Genomic DNA, 19881 nt, shown 5'->3' with positions numbered 1-19881 from the left:
GGCCCGCATGGTGATGCTAACAACATAAACTGGTTGTTTTCCCTGGCTCTTTGGGGAATGTAGTTCTAGCACCTTGGGATGGAAGAGGACCACTCTTGACCTTGTTCCCCCATCCTACTCTTGTCCCCAACCCTACCCTCCAAGGTCAGTCCTGGGGCAGAAGTAGAGCAGAGTTGGGTCCAGCTGCAGTCAGAACCTGCTGACCCTAGAACATGACAGGCCACCAGAAGCATTCATCACAGCAGCTCCCTAGAGTTCACTGAGAGGATATGGGCTGTTGTGTGTGTATGTGTGTGCAAGCTTACCTGGGAGGGCCTGAGTGAGTATTCCAGTAATTATGCTCCCAAGGCCAGTTTTCTCTCCCTGTCCAGCACCCAGGCCCCCAGCTCCAGGCCACCCACCAGACAATCATGACTCCAAGGCTATACAGAGCACACAGCTAAAAGCGAGTCACTTACAGTTTATTTTGCCTGAAAGTATTTCACATCTCTTTGTACACAGCTACAGAACAGGAGTAAGTAGGAAACCATTGGGTAAAGCAACAGTGCGAAGGAGAAAGGTGGCCAATTGTTTCTTCTTTAAAAAAAAAAAAAAATCAACTTCTTCCTGCACCTGATGCCAATTGTGCAGGATGGGACTTGAGGGGCAAAGGAAAACACAAAGAACCTGGCACATAAAATGAATTAAGACTTAACCCAATTTCTCTTTAAAAAAAATGAGGGCACAGCACAGGCTAATAAAATCTACCTAGCAAAGTATAAAAAGACAAAAAGCACGGCTCCCGTTGAGTCAGATGAATTAGATAGATAAAAACATTACCTTGGCCACATGGAAATTTTAGAGATGCTGAAGGGGAGTGCTTGTTCTAAACAAACAGAAAAGGGGACCCCCAAGGAACACCCCCTCCCCCAAGGGCTGTTCTGTACAGTCATGGCTCAAAAGGAAAAAAGCCAATTATTTATTCACCCAGGAAAGGTTCTTCCCTTCTCAGCAATTGTGGGGAGGCCAGGAGCTCTGAGGACTAGTGGTCACATTTACAGAAAGGGATGGCTATAGGTCGGTGGCAAAGGGTTTTTCTTCTCCCAAGAGACCATGCAGAAAAGCAGGCATGCGTGAGTGAGGACGCCGAGCGACACAAAATGGCGGCAGGACTTAGAAGTCTTGAAATCTTGGACGAGAACAGAGAAGGGTGGAGGCAAATCATGAATCTAGCTCTCTCTTGGCAGGGGACTATCCTACCAGGAAAGGGGTGGGGTGGGGAAATGGTTAGCACATCCCCAGCCTGATGCAAGGAGCAAGGAAAGATGGCCATCTTTCAGGAACAAGACTTCAGGTGGGTGGCCTCCTCTCCCTCCCTCCCTCCCTGCTCCCAATGTCTTCAGGCTTCAGTCAGTGAGGATGTTTGAGACATTCTGAAATCATAAACACGGCAGCAGACGGACGGACGGATGGACGGACGGGCTGACAAGAGAGCGTTAGCATACAGGATCCATTACGAAAAGGCAATTATTCAAGGAGGGTTTTTCCTTTAAAAAAATAATAATAACAAGACAGCAGACTAGTTTATACAGTACTATACGCCAAGGGGTAAAAGAATCAACAAGTTATAAATAAAAGACAGGTCCCAGACCTGTAGTTTGTGAACCATTTCTTAAATAGGTGCATTATTTAAATCTTATGTACAACAAAATTACTTTGCATAACAATTGCAAGGACACAAGGAGAGGTATGATGATATGATCTGGGCTTTTTCTCTGGGTAGTGAATGGCTTATTTTTTGGAGAGTCCCTCAAGGGGGCCCCCAGGAAGGCCAATTGGAATTATGAGTGATTGGGGACTCTGAATTTGCTTTTCCCACACGGCATCAACACCAAAGCAAAAGAAATCCACAAGGGGTCTCTCCCCCTTCCCCTCCCTTTCCCCCCCTCCCCCCACCCCCATTGATAATCCTCTTGTTGCTACAAAGTCTTTTTCAGGTTAGTTTGATTTTTAAAATTATGAATCTAAAAGATCGAGGCAGGAGCCGGGCATGCTTAAAAGCCCCGCCCCCCCGCCCCCCTCCCTGCTCCCTGCCTCAAGAAAGTCTCCCCTATCTATCTCACAGCCAGGGTGGTGAGATCCAAGACCCCACAATGGGCTGTTCTACAGTTATTAGTCAAAAGTTGTTTTGTTTTCAAATTTTTCCTTCTTGTCACAACTTAAAGAGAGCAAGAGAGAATTCACCAGGCTTCAGTGTAGCGGACGTCGACCTCTTTCAGATTGGGCAGCTTGGCCTGTTTCAAAGGAACAACAACTATAGTCACTGGGAAACCAGGTACACTGATCCCTGCCTAGAATGGAGCTCCTAGCTTGATTTCTATGACCCCTGTCAAGGAATCCACCCCCCCAATTCCTCACTAGTCTTGACTGCCTGAAGGGAACCCCTTCAAAGGCATTTCAGTAGAATCCTTTCCAGGAATAATGGGATTCATACTAGCTGCCTGGGACTCAGAAAAACTGAGCCTGAGGACAAGTGAGAATGGGACTAACCATGGAAACTGTCCCAGGAATGTATTTATTATTATTTTAATATATTTAAGTCACAGAATTAAAGAATATCAAAGTTAGAAGGAGCTATCTAGTCTGGCCTGTGCCTTAACTAGAAGATCTTCTATCTAAAACCTCTAGCTGGGAGGGAAACCCTCCAGACTCAGGTTTGGTTGACTTCTTTACTTATAGATCTCTGAAAACTCCAAACACTACTGCAGGTTCTGTCCTCTGGGATCAAGTGTAACAAATCGAATTCATCTATGTGACATCCCTTCAAATATTCAAAGACAGCCATCAGAGATCACATATAGCTTCTCTTTTCCAGGTTAAGATTCCTTAGTGCCTTCAACCAATCCTCAAATGGCATGATGCCAAGCCCTGTATAATCCCGGTTGTCCTCTGCAGCATGAGTTCCAACTTGTCAATGCCATTCCTAAAATGTGGCATCCATTGCTACACTTAATACACTTCCTATATCCTGACCAAAGCAAAAGATAATACTATCACCTCTCTTGTTCAGATTCAGAAGATACCTAGGACAGTAGAATGTGGATAGACTAGGGACAACCAGGAGGAATGGCACAAGTGGTCTTAGAGTCTGTAGGAGTTTTGATCTTATCCGTGAAGTCAGGCCTGGGGCCTGCCAAGATCTTTGAGAACAGGAAATGAAATAATACATTTAAAAAGCTCTGCAAACCATAAAATACTATAGAAATGCCAGCTATTGTTAGACCCCATCATTCTGGGTTCTAAGGTCTTTCTCCTAACTCTGGCATTCCACATACTCTTCCAGTTCTGACATTCAGTTAGTCCTTCAGATCTAACATTCTAAGCTCTAAGGTCCTGTCCAGTTTTTATGTTCTAAGGCCCAGCTCAGCTGACATTCCATATTCAGGATATTCCAGGTCTCATGTATACAATCTAAGATCCTTTCCAGCTCTGAGATTCTATGCTCTAAGGTCTTTTGCAGGTCTGACTTCTTACATTATGTTTAAAACCCCTCGGGTTTTGATTTTCTTGGTTACATGTTCTAAAACTCCTCCCAGCTCTGACTGTGTATGTTTTGTGTTCTGAGGTTTCCCATGAACCCAGATCTGACATTCTAAGATCTATGACACTAAAATACCTTCAGGTCTTCATAGGTATCTGCTGAGAGTTTGGTGCTATTCATGTTTAAGCTGCAGAGGCTCTTCATTGCTACACAAAGACAGAAAGAAGGAAATAAGTGGTGAGAGACAAAGGAGCCAGAAGTGGAAGGACACACACCCACTACCACCTCCTGACCATGAGTGTAGCAGGGTTTCCAGAGGTGAGGCAAGTAGACAGAATGTAGTTCCTAGAAAAACAGTCCAAGTAGAAGTAAGAGATCTTTAGAATGTTTACTGAATGAGTGAATGAACTGAATGAAGGTCCAGGCCTTCAGCTAATCTTCAGCACATTCTGGTATCCCAGTGTCTCAATGTGGCTCAGCTCACCTAGAAACAATTTCCTCATCACCCCTGCACAGCCACTTCAAGCACTGACTTTGGACAGAAGTGCTGGGGTTAAGTAAGCGCAGCCCTGCTGGTCATGGCTGCTCAAAGGGCACTTCTGAAGGTGGCATGAACTGGTATTGGAGCTGAATGAGACTCATGCCAGATAGGGATCTTTTAGCTCAACTTATGCCATAAGGGACCATGTAACACTCATTCTTCCAAAAGAGTAATGTTTCCCACTATTACCAAGAAACTTTTCAGGGATTAAGCACTGGTGGGCACCTTCAAAAAGTGCTGGAACCTCTCCCTACCCCCTCCCAATTTAGGAATCCCCAGGCTTTCTTGTGGAAACTCACAGCTCAGGGCCAGCAGACCGGCATCAGTGACAGGCGTCTCACACAGGTTCAGTACTTGCAACATGGTGAGGTGTTCTGAAAGAAGCCGCAGACCAGCATCTCCAAACTGTGAGGACACAAGACCAACCCACTCATCAGCCTCTTATGTCTTAGAGACACTGGGTTATGAAGCCCTTATGAAGCTTCCTGAGAGATGAAACTCAAAGCCATACAGAAAGATGATCTAATGGTGTCTTGCTGATGCTCAGAAAGGCACCCTGGGACAGAGAATTATCCACTACTGGGAGCTGGAGTTCAGGGCAAGTACTTTAAAGCCCCAGTTACAGGATCATGGGATTTCAAGCTGTATTGAACTTTAAAGCTGATCTAGTCCAAACCTCTCATTTTATGGATAAGGAAACTGAGGGAGAACAGTGACTTGCCCAAGGTCACACAGGTATCAATTAATAGAGCCAAGGCCTTTGCCACCAACACACTGTACTCCAACCAGACCTTGAAGTTCAAGGAGATGGAGTTCTGAACTTGTGTTTTGGCTTCTCTTTTCCTTATAAGGTTAAGAGAGGGAGAATTTGACCTAAAATTATCATGGGTGCAGTCATTCTTACCTTGGAGAAATGTGGGGTCAGAGCAAGAATAATATTTACACTGGGAACTGTGGTTCCTAGATATTGAAAGAGGACCCATGCCAAATAATGGTTGGCTTTTTAGGAGAGTTAAAGCCTTCTTACTACTACAGATGTTCTGTAAATCACCAAACCTGAAATTTGGAAGACCATCTAGTATGACCTGTAGCTGATCAAACATCCTATCTGACATATCTCTAAATTTCTGCTAATTATTCATTACCAGCCATCAGCTCAGCCCACCATGTTGTATTTTAAACAATAAATATTGTTTAAAATACCAAAATAATCATTGGGATAGCTGGTGGGTTGGATAATTCATTAACATGGAAGTTAGGGTCCTATTCCTTTTAGCTCTAAGGAACCAATGAGTCTGAGGGAGAAGTGAACCCTTAACATCTAGCACCAGCTAATCAAGTTCACGCAGATCCTTCTTCACCAGGTCACCAGGGCCTTCAGATATTGGTTTCATGTGGCTGCTGTTACTGGCCACAGAGAACCCCATGGAAAAGAGAGAGGTCAGTGAAACCAGGGGTCTGAGGAACAGTGATCTGAGAAAAGGAAAGTGAGAAGGTTCTCCAAGTGGGGGTTGGAGTGAGGTAGGCACTGGGGCCTGACGGTGAAAACCCATTCCCACCATGTGCCAAAAAACTCAAGTGCTTGAGAAACCAGAGCAATTCCCTAATTATACCTGAGCACTGGTGTGGACTCCTAGAATGAAAGCATATTATCCAAATATAGGGTCAAAGCCTCCAAGAGTGATACTACTGTACAATCCAGACTCAGAACAATGACTCATATGGTGACGAGTCTTCCAAAGGGACTTATCATCACATGCACCAAGAGCCCTGAAGCCATACACAGATAGGCCAGCCCCCTGGAAAACAGAGAGCCTCTACCCCTTGGCCTGGCTGGGATGGTTCATCTTACAATGCTCATACCTGAGTGGACCACAGGTTTAGCTGCTTAAGAGAAGGCAGTTTGATGAGGTGCTCGGCACAGGCACTCGTCACATTGGTGAAGGCCAAGCTGAGGTTCTCCAGGTTTCCAAAAGAGCCAGAGCTCAACAAGCGAGCCAGGTCTGCATCCTATAGGATCAAATAGATAGGATGGGTCAAAAAGAAGTATGGCCAGTGGGGAGACAGACATACTCTGGCTAATAGAAAGATCTTAGCACTTTAGATGGATTCAGGTCTATGAGGTAAAACATAGGTTCCTGGAAACCCATCTCTAGACTCAAGAGTCTGCCTTTCTGAGGCCTCCCCAAAGAGTGAACTGCATTTGCACCATCTTGCCAATGCTAAGAGTAAAAGGTCTGGCTTTTATCTCTTACTCATCCTGCATTTTCATGTGCTCACAGATGAAACCTCTGAAGTCCATGCCTTCATCATTGAGGGAAATAATTAGGAAAGGTAGGACAGGGAAGGGCTACAAAAATAGTAGTTTTAGAATTAAAAGGGACTTCAGATATTGTACACTAAGACATTTCCAACTTTGGGTAGATAGTCCAGCCCCTGGAGAGACAGAGAGCCATAATCCTCATTCTGGATGGCATGGCTAACTGAATCATGGCTCCTCCTCTGATGCTTGTACCTACGGGGGACACAGGCTTAGCTGCTTGAGGGAAGGCAGTTTGATGAACCTATTTTATAGGTTAGGGAAACCAAGGTCTTCAGAAGGAAACTGACATGGCCAAGGTTAGACAAGTTGGGAGTAGTAGAGTCAGAATTCCAAGTTGGGTCCTCTGACTCTGGATTCAGAACTAAATGCAAAGCACTGTGCAAACAAAGCCCTACATAAATGTGCTAGCATTTCCACTGTAACAACACTTTACCCAAACATTTCATGAGGACTTCTAATGACCTAATGCCTAGAAAAAAAATGGCCCAGTTCCATCTCTGGCAACTCCATCCCAAGGAATGATTAGGAGAAGATAGGCGAAAATCACCCATGGCCAACTATTCCTCATTTATCATTCATTCAGCTTGGCACTGACTACCTCACTCATACCACCCCGAGGTCATGTTCCATGGTCCTAGAGAGAGTAGCCCAACCCAGGGAGAAAAATGATACTTACTGTGGACTTGGAAGGCAGAGTTAACCTGGTGGGCCCTCCTTTTCTTTGCTGTAAAAGAAATAAGCATCTATTGGGCTTTATCCTCACAGTTGATCCTTGCCCTGCCCACCCTCTGCCAGCTCTTCTCAGTTGTCCTGCAAGGAGCCTCAAACAGGTGTTTGAGGTCTGCATCCTCTAGCATCAAATGGATTGGATGCGTCAAAAGGGGCTAAGTCAGGTGTATGGCCAGTGGAATGGTATGCCCTCTAGGGAGGTATTTTAGAAGGTGGAAAGGAGCTGGGTAATTGTCTCAATTCCCAGTAACAGACCCAGAGCACGCTGGGTGATCACCTACATAGCCAGGATGTTGTCAAGACCTACCAGCTCCTTCAGCTCTCGCTGCCTGTCACAAAGCTGCTCATACATTTTCTTCCCCACATCAGTACTTTCAAGGGTGGAGATGATCTGCAGTTGGGTGTCATTGTTGTCTATGATGTTGTATTCCAGCATCAGACAGAGAATCTAACAGGGAGGCAGACAAGAAGAAGAGTGAGCAGGGGCCAGCAGAGTGGAAGGATATACTCTCCTTTGGGAGAGGCAGCCTCATTCCTGGGTACTCTGGAGCGTAAGCCTTCATGGGTCTAGCTGCCAGCACCTAGCCCCTGGAGGGAAAAGCCTTGCAAATCCTCTCTTCTTTACTGCAGGATAACCTTACACCCATTCCCATTCAAGTCTGTCAGGCCAGAGGTGCTTGCTCTGAAAATCAGGACATTCTCTCTTGCCCTTCAATCCCCTTGTTTCCTCCTTTCATCCTCATTAGTCAACTGTCCTGATGCAGGTCCCTTCTCTCCTTTTTCCTTTGATTTCCTATTCAAATTTTCTAACCTTTTCCCCTTTTCTGAACATCTCTCTGGAGTTTCACGTAGGTCTCAGGATGCCAACAGGAGTAGGAAATGGGAATATAGTGGATAAACTCTGATCTCCCCTCCCTACCCAGAGACTCATTTGGTCCTTGTGCCTCCTAAAGGTGTTTGGCTACAGATTATCTATCCACTTGGCACAAACCAGCATTCAGCATAAGGAAGAACTTGTCATAATGGAATGGGTCCAGTACCCAAGAGGTACTGAGTTCCCTGTCATGAGAGGAAGACTGCATGGCTACTAGTGGAAAAATCCTTTTTCAGACTAGACCTCTGAGGTCTATTGCAGTTCTGTGATGGCCACTCATCTGTGGCACAGAGAAAAGTTGAGATTACATGTGCCTCTTATGGGATGAGAGCGGACAAATTTAGGTGCCTGCTTCCTCACCCCACACTTGGACCTTCCAGTCACTGCAGAATAAATACTGGTTATTCTGTCTTCCTCTCAAGCTTCCTCTGGAAAAGAAGGTCCTACTTTCCAGCAGAATCTATAGGAAGCACTGAAAACTATACCACACAGGCATCTGACTCTTATCTTCTTGGCCCTGACTCACACAGTGCAAGGAAGTGATGACACACATCCAAAAATCAGGGACAGCTCAGGGCAGTATGAGGCTTGGCAAACTGGGTACCTTCCAACAAGCGCTTAACACCCTCTTTTTTTTTTTAAGATTGGAAAGAAGAGGGAGGGAAGGTTTCTGAGTCATTTGTATTTGAAATCAGTAGGATGAATGAATGGGAAAAGTGTGTCTCCTTAGCTCTTTCTATGGCAGATCAAAAGAAGAGGGGATAGAGGAGAAAGAAATAAAAAGTAGAGTGGAGGAAGAAGTGAATTGGAATTCCAAAACATTGGAGTGGGAAAGGCCTTTCCAGATCATCTAACCCAGCCTCACTCACTAGACAGATGGAGAAACTGAGCTTCAGAGAAATAAGCTGACTCACTGAAGGTCACATAATCAATAACAGAGATAACACCCAAACTTAGATCTCCTCCCTCAAGGCCAGTGCTCTCTTCACCCTACCATGACCTTCTGTTATCCGGTCCACACCCTCCCTCTTCAAGGGTACCAGCACTGTGGACTGTACCTTGCTTCCTTTTCAAAATATTGGGTCATTCACCAACTGGATAAAGAAGTTGGATGACTGAGAGAAAAGAGCCTGGACATGTGGATACACTCCAAAATACTAAGGTTGCCTCTAGGCCATGTCACTCACCTTTCCCCCATCCCCCAACCTCCTTGCTGTGATTGTTTCTTGGGTCTCACTACACAATGTCCAAACATCACTGCTGAGCCAGGCCCACACATGCACTCACCTCCACCATGGTCTGATTGCCCCTCAGGGCCAGGAGCATGCATGGTCCCAGTTTGTTCTCAGCCAGCGAAAGTAGGAACTTTTTCGTCTTATAACAGGATCCCATAAGTATGTGCACCTGTGAAAGGAAGGAGGCCGAAAAGAAAAGTTAAGAGTCATTGGCCCACAAATGCATCAGAGGATATAGACACACAATGCCTCCCACATATCTGCAGGCCTCAATGCAGTCACTTTATACTGAGGTAAAGTTTAGAAGTTCTAGCTTTAGACTACAGCATGCCTAGAGATAAAGGCAGACCCACAGGCTGCTACAATTACACCATTGAGGGGCAGCCTCTGAGCAGGGCAATACCTGAGAAGTGTTTGGCTGTGTGATCATGCTGACTTTCTTTGGCTTAGCTCAGGGGTGGGGAACCTACAGCCTCAGGGCCACATGTGGCCCTCTAGGTCCTCAAGTGTAGCCCTTTGAATCTAAATTTCACAGAACAAATTCCCTTAATAAAAGGATTTGTTCTGTAAAACTTGGACTTAGTTAAAAGGCCTCACCCAAGGATCTATAAGGCCACATGTAGCCTTGAGGCCACAGGCCCCCCAACCCTGGAGCTGATAGTAAACATGATTTTCTGGATGTCTGGCCTCTGGGAAGGTTGTCAGACAATTCCCTAAAACCAGTGATCAAGAACAAAGATCTTCAAATAACACTCACCCCCCCCCACCATACACACACATACTCACTACCCCTCCTCCCCCAAAATATTCCAAGTGACAGAATCATAAGATTTATATCTAGAAGGGACCTGAGAGATAATTTAGTACAATGTCTTCATTTTACAGAGTAGGAAACTGAGGCACACAGAGTGTTCAAGCTGAGGTTCAAACCCAAATCTTCTGACTTCAAATCCTGTGTTCTTTTTACCAAACCACATCCTGATCACAGCAAGGATCACTCCTTTTTCAGTGTTCCTATGGAGATGGGGATATGAGTTTTCCTCTGGGCCAAGCAAGGGGGCTTTAGCCCCATTGTCTGACATTGTCTTTGGGCACTAATGGCACCAGGCAGAGATTTCTGAAACTCTCATATTGACTACAGTCCAACATTCACATGGCCCAGGGCAGGCAGCACAGAGAAGGTCTGTCTTCCCTTCCCTTCCAAGGGGCTCTTGGGGGCTGGACAGTCTTCTCTGGGGAAACCTGATGATCATATCTTCTGTAAATACTTGTTAGTCAGTCAATATTGAGTCCCTCCTAAGGAAGGCAACCCACTGAAGGCATACTTCATAGTGACTTTAGACATGAGTTCAAAGGACAAGGGTGGACTAATGAGACATTATGAATTCACCTCAAAGAACCTGACCCAGAGCAGGCCATGCTTCCTGCAGGCTTTGGAGATTAGATACAGAGAGATGGATGGGAAGGTGGGGTTGGAAAGGAAATGATGAGTCACTAGAGATGCTAAAGAAGCCTTGTAGATCTGTCTGCCCCTCATTTCAATACAAAGTGCTTTCACTTTCTTTAAACAGTACTGTTTTGAGATGCAAACTTCCCAGCCCCCAAAGCACACTATATTACTCTAGAGAATGCCCATTTTGATCTTAGTCGCTATACAATTTTCCTTCCAACATTTCTGTAATCATTAGGGTCCTGGTATGGCATGCCAATGGATCTTGTCTGACTAATGGCTGCCAGCTCATGTTGCTTCTTACTCTCATTGGGTACTGACTGGTGGAGGGACCACCAGGCGTTGCTATGGGGAAGGCAATGACGTCTTCACAGGGAGATTATGGCTCAAGTTGAGAAATAAATGAAGGGAGAAAACAAATACATTTCCAAGCTTCAGAAATCTGGCTAATCTAGCAGTGAGTGAACAAGTTAAGACAGAGCACGTACACAGAAACATCTAAAAATAAGCTCCTTTCAAGAAGGACCCAAGAGGCAGCTCATATATTATAGACAAAACTCCTGCTTGGCTCAGTTTACTGGGTAGTTGGTATGAATTAGTTTCCCAACAGAGCTAGTTTCCTGGTAAAGAGCTCCTTTGCCTTCCAAAAGCACAGGAGAATGAGTTATTTGCTTTGATAAGACAAGGGAAGGGAACAAAGCTAGTGGAGTCAGAGAAGACCATTTCTGACTGAGCTGGCTGACCTTGGGGTAGTACTGTGCCCAAATCTCCATTCCCTCCATCCTACTTATCCCCTGGAACATCAGCCCTCTGTTCTCCAGGGTGGATCTCCCAGGACCCAGAACCCTATCTGCCTGGGAGTATGGTTTAGTTTAGGTTGATGGGGAAAGCGGAACAGTCCTGGCACTTTGAGCATCCTGGCTCCCTGACAATCCTTCTCAGAGCTCAAATGTCTGTAAAGGCAGCAGGAATACATCAGAGAGCACACAACTGTGAGGGTGCTTCAGCAGCAGTTCAGGTTTTTCCCATCCCCTCCCTTCTCCACAGGGACTCTACACTAGCAGCAATCCATCTCACGCTGTATATACTTCCATGGATAAACATAAACACACACACACACACACAGAGTCTCCCTTGTTAGAAGCTTAAGGCAGGGATTGTTTTGTTTTTGTCCTTATCTCCAATGCCTGGCATACAGTAGACACTTAATAAATAAATGCTCACTGGATTTTTAATTACCTACCCCCCTTCAATGATACCTTCCCTTTTGCCTAAAATCACGTTCAGGTCTCCCTTTCTCTTGGTCTTCTTTGACCTCGGCGTCTGAGTCACTGAGTTCATAGGATTACAGATGCTATGCCTCTTTCTTTGCCTGACTGATATTTTGGCTTCTTCTCAGGACCCTGATGACCATTACTCTTTCTCTCAGTCAGGGGGTGTTTCAGAGGCAGAGGTCATTGGGAAAGGTCACTTAAAGAAAGCCAGTGCCTGAATTTCTGAAGCAAAGTCAGTGAATGGTCAGAATGAGCAGGGGATCATGGGACCAAGAAAATCTATTAGGATCACAAATTTGGAACTGAAAAGCATATCAAAGGCCATTTAATTCAACCTTCACATGGTACAGATGAGGACACTGACTTGCCCAAGCCTGCTCAGGCATGACTGATACAAGTAGCATTTGGACCTTGGGCACTCTGGCTTGTTCCCTCTTAACATCCTTGAGCTCTTCCTTAGAAATTTCTCTGGATCTCTGTGCCCTCCCCATCATTCTTACTGTAGCTAGCCTAGTCTTAGTCCTCATCACAATTCACTTGAAGCAATGAAAGAGGCTCCTAACCTATTTTTTTTTTTGGCTTCCTGCCCCTCTTCTAATCTACTCTGCTAAAGCACATCTGTTCATGTCATGACTCCTGCCCCCCACCTTCCCCACTTGTCTAACTTCTCTCTGGACCTGTGATTCTATTGGTGTGGAAGAAACTCCTAGTGTGAAAGCTCCCTCCACTAGCACAGACCAGAAATTCACTTGTTGGCTGGAGCACTTAGAGGTTAATTGATTTGCCCAAAGTCAGACAGCCAGCATGTATCAGAAATAGGACTTAAAACTCCAAGTACTCTTTACTTCAGGGCTATACCTCTGTCCACAATGCTGCATTATCTCTCACCTTTTAAACCTTATCTCCTTTTAAACCACTACTCCCCTAACTATAAGCACCAAGCCTCTAGCCTGCCTTCCCCTTTCCATTCCCAGCACTTTTGCTGGGAATTCATCCTCAAGAACCAACTCAAAGCCCACTTCGACCACCACAGCCTAAAATGATTTCTTTTTCTTTTTAATCTCTATTGTAATTATTGTGTCCAAGCACCCCTGTCTTGCCTCCTCCCAGGAGGATCCAAAGAGAGAATATATATAAAAAGACTATAAAGGTCTAGATCCACGTCAGGAACTTCGCAATTAGTTTGCCAGCAAATGTTACGCTGCCTTATTCTTCTACTGATATTTTCAGTGGCTGTCTTTCACTGTTGTCTTATTCTCAGTATATTTCTATCTTACTTCCATGATAAGATTGTAAGATCTTTGAGGGTATAGTTTCTGTCCCAATCTTCTCTGTTCCCCTAGAGTGCCCAGCATATCATCTCAACAGACACTACCAGATTGACTCATCATCCTAAAATGATTCTTTGTGTATATCAAAAACCCTCAAGAGCTCTGTGAATACAGCCCAAACTTCTTGCCATTCAAAACCACTATCATCTGGCTCCTGAACTCTCTAACCCATTTTCTACTACACATCTAGACAAACATTCTCCTCTAGCCAAAATGGTGTCCCCCTGATACTGTGTACAGTACAACTTTCACATCTTTGAACATACGACTTCTTTAACTTGAAATCTTCTCTGTTTACCTAAGTCCTAACCAGATAGGACAGATAAGAGATCCACTATCTCTTTAGTGGATCTTGCAACCGGCCTCTTACACTGAACTCCAGACCAACTCGGACATCTCCCAATCAGTATTCACCGGAACTAGTTTCCCAATAGTGGTGACAAGCCATCCTGCACCATCCACATTCTTCTGTCCACTCCCTATAACAATGTACACAGTCGGAGATGGTTGGCTGCAATTAGGGCCTGGGAGAAGGTTTGATTTGTTTGGGTTTTTCTTCTTCTTAGAAGCACATCGCTGTTATGCCCTCAAGCTAGGGTATGATTTTACTAACTGATGTCTCTTGTGAAGATATTAGCATGGAAACACTGACACACCAAAGTGTGGTGCTGCATTTTAGATCTTGGAGCATCTCTGCAAATGACTGTGCTTGCCCACAGTCGAGTGTGAACACGAGTAATCCAACAAACAGGAAAAGAACTGAACAACAGATACATAGTATACAAGGAAGAGACAGCTCAAAAGCAGCTAAAGGAAGGCAGAGGTGAATCAGGAGCCATCATCATATACAGACAATTGCTTACTTGTTTCTGGCTTGTAGAGCATGTGGCTTTACCTATCCTTGTCTCTGAAGTAACATTCAGTTTATATTACGCTCAAGGCAAATGGCCTCATGATGCATTGCTTCCATCACTCACTACAAGGAGATGAGGATGGAAGAGCGGCCTACTATAAAATCTCTAAGGCTTCTGACTCGAATCCTCAGCAAGAACTTCCAGATTTGGTTAGAAACCTTAGAAACTGCTGGTGTCTTTACCTAATCAATGAAGGTTCTGCACCCATTTACACTTTTAAGGTTCTTACTCTATGAGGCATATGTATTAATGAGAGTCAAGGGGAGATGCTAAAAACAACCATCTAAGAATGGCTGGGGAAGTCTGTAGCTTCTGTTTATCCATGTTCTTATGTCTTCCCACAGCCTTACTACTATGGGGCGTCTAGGAAGATACCAACCCCCCAGCCACAGAAAGAGAGAAAACTTGTCCCTTATACAACTTTCAGACCCAAGAGGTGCACAACCAAATATCAGAGACTGAGAAAGTCTCTTAAGCAAGTTCAACCTGTGGACTAGGGCGCCAATTACTATAGCTCCATCCCATGATATACAGAGCTTTGAAACCTAGACTGACATTTCTTCAAATACCTGGGCTCTAGCCCTATCACACAGAGAAAACAATATTTGGAAAAGTCCAGAAAAAGCCAACTTCTGAATGAAAAGCCAATGACAGTCTTAAAAGAACAATGTGAGATGCCTCTTTTTTCATTATAGAGAGATAGGAAATGCCAGGGCAAAAAGTGTATAGATGTGGTTATGGTACTGGGTGTTTTTGTTTAATTATTTTACTTTGTTCCTAAGAAAGGCTCCATCTGTAAGTTGGGGGAAGGTTCCATTCTACCCTCAAATTATTGTGATATAAAGAACATTCTTTTTTTTTTTTTTTGGCTTTTTGGAGGGGGGAGGGCAGGGAAATTGGGGTTAAGTGACTTGCCCAAGATTACGTGGCTAGTAAATGTTGAGTGTCTGAGGCTGTATTTGAACTCAGGTCCTCCTGACTCCAGGGCCAGTGCTCTATTAAATACATTCTTAACAATACTTAGGATGCAACAAATACATTGCAGTCTACTCTTGGTGGCCATTTTGTTAGGGTAACAGGATGAACTAAGCTCTGACTCACTATTCATTTTCATTTCAGTTGCTAAAAATGAAGGGAGATTGGGGAAGGGAGGAGAAAACAAACACACAACACTGAAGGTGCATACCATGCTGGCAAAGAGTTCTCCATCATCATCACAAGCCACGCCTCCAGGACTGTAGAGCTGAAACCAGCCATCTTTGCCAGTCCGCACACTCAGCAAACAGGAGTGGACCTGCCAGGCAAAAGAGAACTGCTTAAAGGGAAAGATGTAAAGCAACTGCAGCATAAGTGGTCCCAAGGAAGATGGAGACAGAGAAGTCACATCAACAATGGGACCATGAAGATAATTTCTATTCTTCTCTGGGGGAAGCTAGGGCCAATGATGGAGGGAGCCTTAGGAAGAAATGGTTTGTGTCCATTTTTCCAGTAAAGACACATGGCAGCCTAGGTACCAGCTATCCAAATAGCTACATGGTGCTATGGGGGCTGTGCCACCAGCAAGGCCCAGGCTTTGGGCCCAAGGCCAGGACTGCAACACATAAGTTTGTATCTATTTTACCTAAGGAAATCAGAAACCAACTAAAACTGGAGGTGCAATACTCCCTCCAACAGATTCCTTCAGACAGATGTGGCTTCCTCCACACCCAGGGATACCTCCTGCCCTTGACCAAATGTACTGAAAGCAGGAGTGGGAGGGCAATTCAGATTAAAATTCAGGGAGTGACAGGACTAGGTTGGCTCAGTCTCAGCATGTGAGAGCAGGAGCTGAGCCCAGGTTCCAAGGACCTGACTGCTTTCTCTTCTGGTACCTTCACAGAAACTCTATCACCAGCTTTGGCAAAGGAAGGTAAAACACTTGAAGACATAAATGCTGTACTTGGCTCAGCATGAGAGCCTGCGCAAGTGTGTTTCTAAACCAATGCCTCCGCCAGTAGAGAAAATCAGTGGAGAAAACATCAAGTGAGTGGAAAAAATGCGGCTGTTCGTTACAGTTTACTGTAAAACACTGACATCATAGGCTAACCTCAGACACGAAGGGTGGGGCATGTGTTTATACACAAGGCCAGCAGCCTCTGCAAACAAGCCATCTGTGTGTATGTGTATGTGTGTGTGTGTGTGTGTGTGTGTGTGTGTGTGTGTGTGTGTGTGCGCGTGTGTGTAATGCCTTGTCAGCCTGTTCACTTTCGTGAACAAAAGCTGGCTGGCAAAGTTCCTCAGGGGCTTCAGATCCAGATCTCCCAAAAGACTGAGACATCCCACCATCGGCACAGAAGGGGCTCTCCGATAGCATGAGGCAGACAGGACAGCATTTTACTAAGGGGAACAGAAGATAAGGTTCACCTCTTGGCGTGGGTCTTCAGCAAATCTCTGAATCACATACTTCAGTTCCCTGAAAGACACAAACCGAGGACTGGGTCACCGAGACATCCTATCTGCTCATGCTGGATGGACAGAGTAGGCGGGTAGGGGACAGAGGGTGCTAGTTGTGAAGAAAGAATGAGGACATGGAGAGCCAGATAGCTGGCCAGCTCATGAGACTTCTAGAGTATCAGGGTACTTCTCAGGAAGGGATTCACAAGGTTTGAAATTCCAATGGTTAGGTGAGAGAGATAACAACCCTAGGACCACATTCATTTTGTCCAACATTAAACAAGAAGGGGAACTACTATTGAGTGGGGTCTGGGATGGCAGGGAGGTACAGCGTCTTGAAAGATGGGGTGCCCCCACCCCCACAATGCAAGGATCACAGAAACACTCACTTGGTAAATTTCTCATGCGCAAGAGCTCTGTAACAACAACAAAAAAGCAATAATCACATAAGAAAACTAGTTTTTGCATAGCCCTTTCAAAAAGTACAGTTACTAGGCAATACTTCTGGAAGAAAAGCCATACAAGGATTTTTCTCCCCTTTATCTCTGATCCGAAAAATTAAAAAAAAAAAAACATTTTTTTTTTAAAAAAAAGATACCAGTATTTCAACCCTGCCAGGTACCAACAAACAAGAACAACCTGAGTGAGAAAGAAGGAGAGGAACTATAACAATGAGAATGACCCCAGAACCACACACTTGTAAACAGGAGCAGAGCTACCTGGTGGGTTTTTTTTCCCTGTCCCAGAGACCCAGGTGTGTTCATTAATTGTTCTGCAATTAAGGCAAGGACACAGCTAATTAACGCTGTACATCAGAAAAGCAATTAAGGATCGCTCTGAAAAGTAAATTGCATCATGGTCGGCCTGTACAGCTCCTCCCAAGAGGTGGAGGGAATGGCCGACTGCGACGATGACGCCATGGCGTAACAGAGCAGGCAGCCAGTACTCAGGAGTTAGATTTCTCTGGTCTCGAGGCATTGGGCCACTGGGGACTGGAGAGGCCAGTAAATTGGGCAATTACAGGCTGTAATGTACCCCCTCCGAGAGCCGCATTTCATAAACACCGAGCTCGCTAATCGGTTCCCGGGGGAGCGCCATGGGCCTCCCAGAGAAGCACAGTTTCTCCAATCTATCAAAACAGAGTCATTTAGACACTTTCAGTCCTGCTTTACTTAGACAAAGCGTTCTTGTTTAGGCCCTTTTTCTCCAGTATCTTTTTTCTTCTGACTTTCTGGTGATAAATGTGCCATGGGAACAACAGGAACATGAGATACAGAAAGGCTCAATGAATAGAGAAGTAATATGGGATTCTGTTAATGGTTAAGGAAAAAGGATGGGGCAGGTGAGGGGAATACTGTGTTTCTCTCTTAACACTTTCAATCCAGAGACCAGGGCCAAACCTCTCTGGGCCCCCCTTCCTTCCTCTGTACAATGAGGAGGATAAAATGGATGCTTTCAGCACTAAATCCTATAATCCTATGCTGTTTCCTGACCATATTCATAATGGTTCAGCAGCTCTCACTCAGGTTGCTCAGGCTTCATGAAATAAATTTACTTTACCAGGAAGGACTCAGCAGATGTCTGAGATGTTATCACAGGCACTAAGGACAAAAGAGAGGCAGGCAGACTTACTCTTTGGGGAATGGAATAGGTTGAAGCAAGCTGGCCAGAGCTGGTCTCCAGTCATCATAGTCTGACCTAGAAGAAAACAGAGGTGATAATGAAGCTGGGGTCTGTCTCACAACATGGCTGGCAGATCTAACCTTTAGGAAGGATACTTCTTGCTATCACAGAAGGGCTATTTATGGCTCCCCCATTTTCCCATATTTAAAATTCTGCTGAGGGTACCACCACTCTCTTAGTCACCCAAGTTCTTAACCTTAACCAGTGTCATCCTCAAATTCTCACTCTCCCTCACCTCACATATCCAAACCACTGTCAAATCTTATTGTGTCTTCCTTCCAACACCTCTTGGATAGGTCCCTTTCTCTCCCTTCACACAACTCCATTCTCCTCACCTCTTGTCTGGCAAAACCACCCTAATTTGATCCTCAATTCTCCTCCCTCTCCAATCCATCTGCCACTCAGTTTCCAAGGTGATTTTCTTGAAGCACAGGTCTGACTATGTCACTCCTTTACTCAATAAACTCCAATGGCTATGATCTCCAAAGTCAAATCTTTCCAAATCTCTCAAACTGTTAGCACTTTACCCATACTCCCTTGCCTCCAATGTATAAATTTTGTACTTACTTAACTGAATATTGCTGTTTCCCCATAGTAGCCTATAAGCTCCTTGAAGGCCTGGTCAGTTTTCATTTTTGTTTTTATATTCAAAGTTCCTGGCATGCAGTAGATACTTAATAAATACTTGGGAAGCTAAATTAAATTGATTGAAGCCGGCTGAATAAAGGCTTTGCATTGAACCATATAAAGCCTCAAGTAAACAAGAACCCCCTAGTAATATGAGGGGATAAGAGTACCGACTTTATGAAGATGACACTTCTACCACAACTCCTTAATAGGATATGGGAACATGATGGCGTGGAAAAAGCACTGGATTCAGAGCCAGGAAATCCTAGGCTTGTTAAGGGGAAGAAATGAACCTAGTTTTTCACATAAGTTTCGTGAAGTTGTGATTTGCCTGTTGACAGGTTCAAATCCTACCTGAGACACTAACTAGATGGGGGATGCTGAACACGCCACTGGACTTCTCTATACCTCAGAATTTTTATCTATAAGACAGGAAGGTTGTCTTCCCTAGCCTCTAAGATTCTTTGAGCTCTGAATTTATGATGCTAAAAGTGTGAATTGTACTGGCCTATCTCCAACGAATGTTGTGGATACACAACAGCCAAGTCACAAAGCAGTTCTTTCTTCCCTGCCTCCTCTCAAGGGCCCTGTCATCAACCTTGGGGTGTGTGTGTGTGTAAGAATGAGAGCGTGAGTGTAGGTATGAGTGTGTGTTTATGAAAGAGAGAGAGTATGTGTATGTGTGTGTGTGCATACATTAGTGTGTGTTTGTGTGTGAGTGTGTGGGTTTTGTGTTTCATCAATCTGACCCCTATGATCTCTCATTTCTCATATATGTGAGCGATCATGACAAAGGAAATAGAAAAGTTTTTCCTGCCCTTATTACAGAGTAAAATGACTTTTTTGCCCTTCCTATGTTATCTATCTAAAAATGTTGTTACTTTCAAAGAATATTGCTCTTTTGTTCCTACATCACCTTCACTTCTGAATCAATCAATATGTCTGTC

The 19881-nt window shown here is 44.6% G+C and overlaps 1 protein-coding gene across 3 annotated transcripts in view; it reads right to left on the bottom strand.

Annotated features, from left to right (window-relative positions):
• Nucleotides 1–445: 445 nt before the first annotated feature.
• CMIP (c-Maf inducing protein) overlaps nucleotides 446–19881 on the bottom strand; it is a 286600-nt gene continuing 267164 nt past the window's right edge. Inside the window, exons 11-22 of one of the 3 annotated variants that reach the window (XM_069072236.1) lie at nucleotides 18257–18322; nucleotides 17014–17040; nucleotides 16595–16643; nucleotides 15378–15485; nucleotides 9275–9391; nucleotides 7421–7561; nucleotides 7061–7108; nucleotides 5925–6071; nucleotides 4361–4466; nucleotides 3656–3726; nucleotides 2224–2273; nucleotides 446–1526 (exon numbers count right to left, since the gene is read on the bottom strand). In XM_069072236.1, coding sequence (XP_068928337.1) covers nucleotides 1511–1526; nucleotides 2224–2273; nucleotides 3656–3726; nucleotides 4361–4466; nucleotides 5925–6071; nucleotides 7061–7108; nucleotides 7421–7561; nucleotides 9275–9391; nucleotides 15378–15485; nucleotides 16595–16643; nucleotides 17014–17040; nucleotides 18257–18322 — 946 coding nt within the window. In that variant the 3' untranslated portion in view covers nucleotides 446–1510. Of the gene's footprint in view, nucleotides 1527–2055; nucleotides 2274–3655; nucleotides 3727–4360; nucleotides 4467–5924; nucleotides 6072–7060; nucleotides 7109–7420; nucleotides 7562–9274; nucleotides 9392–15377; nucleotides 15486–16594; nucleotides 16644–17013; nucleotides 17041–18256; nucleotides 18323–19881 lie in introns of those variants that run through there. The other 2 variants (XM_069072235.1, XM_069072237.1) reach the window with 2 other exon arrangements.

This window comes from Petaurus breviceps, unplaced genomic scaffold (genome assembly GCF_028583685.1).
Source record: "Petaurus breviceps papuanus isolate PSGF00001 unplaced genomic scaffold, PetGlider_PUasm1.0 90845, whole genome shotgun sequence".
Classification (NCBI taxonomy): Eukaryota; Metazoa; Chordata; class Mammalia; order Diprotodontia; family Petauridae; genus Petaurus; species Petaurus breviceps.
The sequence above is the reverse complement of the archived record's forward strand: the minus strand, read 5'-3'. Positions and strand labels throughout refer to the sequence as shown.